Raw genomic sequence first — 7,500 nt, 5'->3', positions numbered from 1 at the left:
TTTGGCGTCGAGCCCAGAGTTGGGCTGTCTTCCACGTGGCTGCCAGAGGCCCTGATTGATGAAATGCAAACAGAAGAGGACCTTCGAGAAAGAGTAGGCTGGTCAAGTAATGCTGATAACGCAAGCAATCCGGAGTCAGCAGGTTCAGATTTGGACATCAATATAACAAGTGTCTCTGTGCAGGTCCATGAAGAATCAACCAGTGCTGGTGCCACTCTACAGGAACTTTCAAATGGTGATGCAGCAGTCATCGACAGAGCATTCGAAATAGTCCAAGATGAACTGACAATGACTAATGTCACGGCCATTCTACAGGAAGAACTATCAAATGGTGGTGAAGGAGTCGTCGAAACAGTCCAATGTGAACCGTCAATGACTGATGCCACTGCCACTGCCATTCTACATGAACTATCAAATGGTGGGGAAGGAGTCGTCGAAACAGTCCAAGGTGAACCGTCAATGACTGATGCCACTGCCACTGCCATTCTACAGGAACTATCAAATGGTGGCGAAGGAGTCCTGCATACTGAAAATAATGAACTTCGCTTGCTCAACAAACGGCAACTAAGTATCAATCGTCAACGGGAGGCCAGCCGAGAATGCCAGAAGGGGCAGGCAGAGCGAATGATAAAGCGTAGCAGAATAGAGCTATGCCCGGGACAACCTGGAGACAACGTGGCAGTGCCCGTTCCCCTGGTCGACAGGGGTCGAGGAGATCCCAGAAACATTCTGGGAATTATTCTGCACAAGACTGAAAACGACCTGTATAAAATTGCAACAAGAAGCGGGGTACTGAAAGGATCTTTCACTAGAAATGAATTTGAACTCTGCGCACAGAAACTCTTGACAGAGCAAGATGTAAAATGTGACAAACAGGTCAGTGTCCGCGAGGCAGTTGTTCAAAATTCCTTGAGTGGAGGACAGGGCTTTACCAAATGCAACTGCTCTGGGGGGAAAAAGTGTCAAACAAATAGGTGTAAATGCTTCAAACGTAAAGTACTCTGCAACAGTCGTTGCCACCAAAGCCTGACATGCAAAAACAAATGAATAGAAGAATGCCTGGTACTCAAACTATGTGTGTATGTGTGTGTGTGTGTGTGTGTGTGTGTGTGTGTGTGTGTGTGTGTGTGTGTGTGTGTGTGTGTGTGTGTGTGTGTGTGTGTGTGTGTGTGTTTTATTCATTGCTCTACATTTTATCTACATTTTAAATTCTTGCACATATTTATAACCATTTCCATTCCTAAAGTGCACAGTGCAAATGCTCTGAACGTAAAGCATTATGCCACTAAAGCCTGGCATGCAAAAACAAATGAACAGAAGAGTAATTAACACTCAAATCTACATGAAAATGTGTGTATTTTAGTATTTCATTTTGTTATTATTCTTTTATCTACCTTTTAATCTGACAGATAATAACATTAAAATCTGGTACATATTTATAACCCTTTTCATTCTTATTGTACACGTGCGTGCGTGCGTTTCGATTGATCAAGAGTTTGTGTGTCAGGCATTTCTGGAAATGCCTAACAGCTAATTTCAGTCATTACTGGAAATGACTAAAATATCCAGCTAAACTTTAGGCATTTCCTGAAATGACCGAGTGAATCAGTCATTTCCGTAAATGACTACTTTTCGGTAGTCATTTCCGGAAATGCCTGGTTTCCCAACTTGCCTGTAACATATATATATATATAAGTGTTGTAACTATAGACGCTTGGTCTGTGTACCTGCCTGCGGGCCGAAAATTTGGATTTTACAAAAATGCGACATTCTGGCTTGGTTTTGGACTTTTTATTGTCCAAACCCAACCACACATCCCAAACTTCACCCTCAAAACCACAGACAGACAAAAGCAACGAATGAAATACTGGCCAATTCCTGGTGTGGTACATACCGGCTGCTCGTTTTTCATCACGGCAACCTCTACGGTTCCCGAAACTGGTTGGTTGGTCGTGTCATTCAAACACACTTCCCCCCAATACCCCCACCCCCTGCTTCCACCTCCACCCCGCTCAATTTCCACCCCACAGACAGGCAAAAGCACAGAACTAAATACTGACCAAATCCTGGTGTGGTGAATACAGGCTGTTGGTTTTTCACCACGGCAACTTCTACGGTTCCCGTAGCTGCAGGGTCAGCCGTGTCATCCGTGCAAACAATAGCCACCCGGTAGTTGTCCACTTGGGTAAAAACAAACTTGCCCTGGCTGGGCTGGTAGGTCAAACAATAATCTGCAGACACGATCATAAAATCACTGATAAGTTTCTTGGCTGGTTTTATGGTCAAACATTTTCACTAAAAGGTCGAACATCATACACTCACTGAAACATTTCATTGATGTGTCAAACATCAGACAATCAAAACAATCATTGTAAAATTCCATAGCTGGGTTTGTACCAAAACAGTCTTCAGTAGACACGATACCAAAAAAACACGATAAATGTTCATGGCTAGATTGATGGTCATACAGAAGAAAAGAAAAAATCATAATAACACTGAAAGGGCGCAGTGGCCTACAGGATAAAACATCGGCCTCCGAATCGGAAGGTCGTGAGTTCAAATCCCCGCCGCGGCCGCCTGGTGGGTTGAGGGTTGAGATTTGTCCGATCTCCAAGGTCAACTAATGTGCAGACCTGCTAGTGCCTGGTTCCCCTTCGTGTGTACACGCAAGCACAAGACCAAGTGCGCACGGAAAAGATCCTGTAATCCATGTCAGAGTTCTGTGGGTTATAGAAACACGAAAATACCCTGCATGCTTCCCCCAAAAGCGGCATATGGCTGCCTAAATGACGGGGTAAAAAAACGGCCATACACGTAAAAACCGTGGGAGTTTCAGACCATGAACGAAACAAACAAACAAATTGAAAAATGTCCACGGCTGGATTGATAGTCAAACATCATAAAATCATAAAATCGCCGAAAAGGCCTTTGCTGGGTTGATTGTCAAACATAAAACCACCGACAAATTCCCTGGCTGGGCAGGCTGGTCAAGCAGTACTCTGCACACACAATTATCAAATAACTAAACAAAATCATTTCCTTGGGTTGGCAAACACCATGTTCAAATCACTGTCAATTTCGTTTGCTGGCCTGGTAGGTCAAACGATACTCTCCAGACACAATTATTAAATCACTGAGAAATTACTTGGCTGGATTGATTGACATCACTGAAAAATATCATTGAAAGGTCAAACATTAAAGTATCATAATATCAACCAAAAAAAAACCCCACCTTGGCTGTTAAATACTAGTGTAAGTCAATCAAGTTGGCGTTTTAATAAAACAGATCCTATGATTGTTCAAAATGCCCCAACTCATTAAAAATTACCGGTCATTGAATATAGGTTACACACTCCGAGTTCTGAATATACATAGCTGAAAATCTACCCGAGGGAAAAAATGCACGATATTCAGGACGAGGTGTGTAAGCTTTTTATCCCATTACTCCGACGTTTTCATTAAAAAAAAAGAATGTTTGACACAAACACTGCGAGTGCCTGTTTTCTGCTCATCAAACCTTCCGCGACCGCAAATCGTGTCATCAAATTCATGTGCGAAACGAGTCCCCGTTTGTCTTTTTGGTAAACACGCCATAGAACGTATGCTTTTATATTCAGTCATCTATACTGCTCAAGAAAACGAATAACAGATATTTCTAGAGTGTTGAAATGAAATTGGAAATATTATTTTGCATTGTTGGCTTCTGGCTTTCGTCTTACCTGACCAGTACACCCGTCATATGTTTCCGAGATTGCGCAGTTCAATGCATTTGATACTGTGCAGTCAACGGCCGGTTTAAATCGGTGACCCAAGTCGGTTGTTAGAGGCATTCGCCAAAAAGACTGCGTGTGTGATTTTACAAGCGATGAGGATGTTTGCTGAATGTGTGCTTTCGAGCTGTTGTGCTTCAGTGTTCAAATTTGGATTACTTACTTCTTCAATCGTCATTTAGGTGAGCCTTACTTTGATGTCTGTCGTTCAGTCTTAGGCCAATAAGTTATCTGTACTGTACTGCGGTAGTTTTGTTCTGCTGGTCTATTCAATGTAGGTCAAAACTTGTAAATCTATCTGCCTGCATGACCTGAACCTAGACACCGTTGTTTCCGACCTTCTTCGCCACCTTTTATTTTAACCGTATCTCCAACTTTGTAAGTGGCAATTTCCATGTTGCTGGTCAACTTGATCAGTAGCCGGTGATTCTGTAGCAAACGACAGATCTGCAGCAGACGACAGATCTGCAGCAGACGACAGATGGGACAGCCTTGTTCTGTTGAACTAGATTTATCAATCAATGCTCTAAAAGCGATAGCAAATGAACAAAACTGTAAGCATACTGTTTTGGTTTAATTCTTATTTCGTCGCTCAGGATTTTGAATCAGGATTTTGTTGTCGGGGTTGATCTAAGCGGTTGCCTATGGAGAGTACTAGAGTTGTGCGCCTTGAATCACTGTCTCTCTCTCAACGCTTCGGCCAACTCATAATCTTCACTCAGCTCTTTTCACCCCAGCAGATTATGTGTATTCTTTGTTGTTTTCTTTATTTCTTCAATGTTAAAATGTATGTAGATCGTTAGCTAAACGTGAGTTCGACTTTTATACCGCAGAATATCTCAATCGTTTTGCTGAAAGTAGTCCCCGAGTTATCGATAAATATGCAGATGACCTCTATAAATTATTCAATTGTACTCTGAGATCAAAGACAATGACCAATGACAGGTGAGATTGAGACTCTGTGATTATGGATTATCCATATGGTTTTGATGGATTATCCAGAATAATCACCTCGATCCTCAGCTGACAGAGACAAATAGGCAGGTCATGGGATAATTGTCAAATACTCGCTAAAAAAAAAAGCTGGCGATGCCCATTGACACAACCTCAATTAGTCTCGGTAAGCGTTGAGGGTCATTTTACGAGTAGGAAATATGAAGGCCAACGAAATACCAAGACCATAAGGTCTGCGAAGTGATGACGTCGAATACGTGACGTATGTTGATGCATGAATTCTTCCCGACTAGGTCAGTCAATTCCAAAGATCGCTTTTGTGATGAAAAGAAGTTGTTTTTAGAGTTTGCTGTCCAAAAAAAAAACTCAAAAAAAGAAGGAAAAATGTAAGTGATAGAAAAACGAAAACAGGAGCAGAGTGATAAGATAGGATTACAGAGACATATTTCTTGGGACTTGACCCTTGCGGGTAGGTGGACTGAAAGTAGTGTGTGAACAGAACATAACCAATTATGTCTGTTTACAACCGCATGAAAGCAAGAAAGAGATCGTCGTCAGATTGAATTACAGTAACATTGACAGGCTTCCATTTGAAACTTCTCGGTATTCATCGTGGATTGACGCCCTCCCAAAGCCTAATTGAAGCCCTCCGTCGCTTCGCTCCGTCGAGCTTTAATTAGCCTAGCTTTTGTCGGGCGTCAATCCACGATGACGACCTCGAAGTTTCAAATGGAAGCATGTTAATGTGTAATTGTGCAGACACAACACAACATATTTGTTTCCTGAATGAAAGGTTCCATATATAATTTAAACTATTCGGATGTTTTAACAGGATAAAGTGTAATATTCAAAAACATTAAAGCACATCGTATTGATCCTTAGAAAAAGTCACGTTGATATTTGCAACTCAATAATTAAGTTTGTCTTGTTTATTTTTAGCGTAATGAACTATATTGGTCAGATATACATATTCCTTATTGTGAATGGCTAGCAATAACTAACAACAGCAACAACAACCACAACAACAACGACAACACCAACAACAACAACAACAACAACAACAAGAGCAACATCAATTTGAACACCACCACCGCCATAAACAACAACAACAACAACAACAAACACAAACACCACCAGCACCAACACCAACACTAACAACAAGAACAATAATAGCAACAACAAAACCACAAACAAAAACACCAGCAAAAATAACATCACCACAGCATCAGCAACACCACCTCCACCAACACCACCAACACAACAACAATACCTGTAGGAGGTGTATTGCCTCCGCAGATTTCCAGAGCAAAGCAGCCAGCGCAGGGCGTGGAAGGATTCATGGAAGAGATGTAAGCTCTCGTCAGCTCACCGTCTGCATCCGTGCAGGTGATGTAGTTGGTGCCTTCTGTCAGTATAGTGCGCTTGGCTTCCTTCTCTCCCACCGAAAGTGTGGGTTGCGGGATGGTTAGAGCCGGGGACTACAACAATAACAACAACAAAAACCAAAAACAATAGAAACATGTTATTGTCTATTAAGATGAGAATTGGACCAAGAGACTGCAGGTGAGAAGAACAAGAACGAGATATTATTGTTCGTGTTTTTAGTACTGGTGAGTATATTTTCATTGTTATCTTGTTGTTAAAATGAGTTCATTAAAATGAACACAAACAAATTGACAAACTCGATCTGCATGTAGTCGAACATTAGACACGCAATCGTTTTATACGATTTTTTTGGATATTCAATAAGACAAATACACATGCAACAAGCATTTGTTTTTTTACAGTAACAATTAACACACCTATTACCTCACACTCTACACATGAAATATAGATAAGATCATTATTCTTTATATATCTATTATAATGAAATATTCAACTTGATATACCAATGCATATCACACACATTTCGTTTCAGAAATCTTGGCTGAAAAACTCTCTTCTTCCAATGTAAATGATTTTGGCTCATCGATCGTCTCAAATATGTCGGGGCTTGTAGATGAGAGGTCATCGCACCATTTAGACTCATATAGATCAACGTTAAACAGTCTCTCCCTCTCTTTTGTTTCGCTCTCTCTCTCTTTTGTTTAGCTCTCTTTCTTTCTCTCTCTCTCTCTCTCTCTCTCTCTCTCTCTCTCTCTCTCTCTCTCTCTCTCTCTCTCGCCCTCTCTCTCTCTCTCTCTCTCTCTCTCTCTCTCTCTCTCTCTCTCTCTATTTCTCTCTCTCTATCTCTTTCTCTCTCTTTTGTTTCGCTCACTCTCTCTCTCTCTCTTTTGTTTCGCTCTCTTTCTTTCTCTCTCTCTCTCTCTTTTTTCTCTCTCTCTCTCTGTCTCTCTCTCTCTCTTTTCTCTCTCTCTCTATCTCTTTCTCTCTATGGGTCCCAACAAATCATCCCACCTATACCTCGCATAGACCTCTACAAATCGAGCTTAGCCTTCTCGGGAGCGTTTCTCTGGAACTCCTTCCCCCAACAGATAAGAAATGCAACTTCAGTGAAAATGTTTAAGAGACAGTCACGTTCACACATCATTCGTGAATGAAATGTTTTGTTCGATTGTTATTTTGTTAAACATTTTGTACTAGTGTTACCGGATGTGTAGCTGATCGGAGCAACGTTATTCCCAAATGAAAGGTATAACTATGTCAATGTAATTTTGTAATTTTTGAGTTCTCCTTATGTAATTCCTTAAATGCACATTGTGTTGCATTCCATACAATGTATTTCTGTATTTTATATGATTGAATTTATATTTTTATGTGCGTCTGTCTTTATGTG

The 7,500-nt window shown here is 41.1% G+C and overlaps 2 protein-coding genes across 2 annotated transcripts in view; one reads left to right on the top strand and one right to left on the bottom strand.

The window, feature by feature from the left end:
* LOC138980669 (KRAB-A domain-containing protein 2-like) overlaps positions 1–1,267 on the top strand; it is a 3,178-nt gene extending 1,911 nt beyond the window's left edge. Inside the window, exons 2-3 of the mRNA XM_070353576.1 lie at positions 1–876; positions 1,247–1,267. The exon at positions 1–876 is cut by the window's left edge and continues 754 nt beyond it. Of these exons, the coding sequence (XP_070209677.1) occupies positions 1–876; positions 1,247–1,267 (897 nt within the window). The remainder of the gene's footprint in view (positions 877–1,246) is intronic.
* The window catches only part of LOC138979741 (protocadherin-like protein), a 36,372-nt gene that overhangs the window by 28,289 nt on the left and 583 nt on the right, over positions 1–7,500 (bottom strand). The window contains exons 2-3 of the mRNA XM_070352483.1: positions 5,995–6,202; positions 2,061–2,231 (exon numbers count right to left, since the gene is read on the bottom strand). Of these exons, the coding sequence (XP_070208584.1) occupies positions 2,061–2,231; positions 5,995–6,202 (379 nt within the window). The remainder of the gene's footprint in view (positions 1–2,060; positions 2,232–5,994; positions 6,203–7,500) is intronic.

This window comes from Littorina saxatilis, linkage group LG11 (assembly GCF_037325665.1).
Source record: "Littorina saxatilis isolate snail1 linkage group LG11, US_GU_Lsax_2.0, whole genome shotgun sequence".
NCBI classification, from domain to species: Eukaryota; Metazoa; Mollusca; class Gastropoda; order Littorinimorpha; family Littorinidae; genus Littorina; species Littorina saxatilis.
This window is presented reverse-complemented; position numbering and strand designations above follow the sequence as displayed.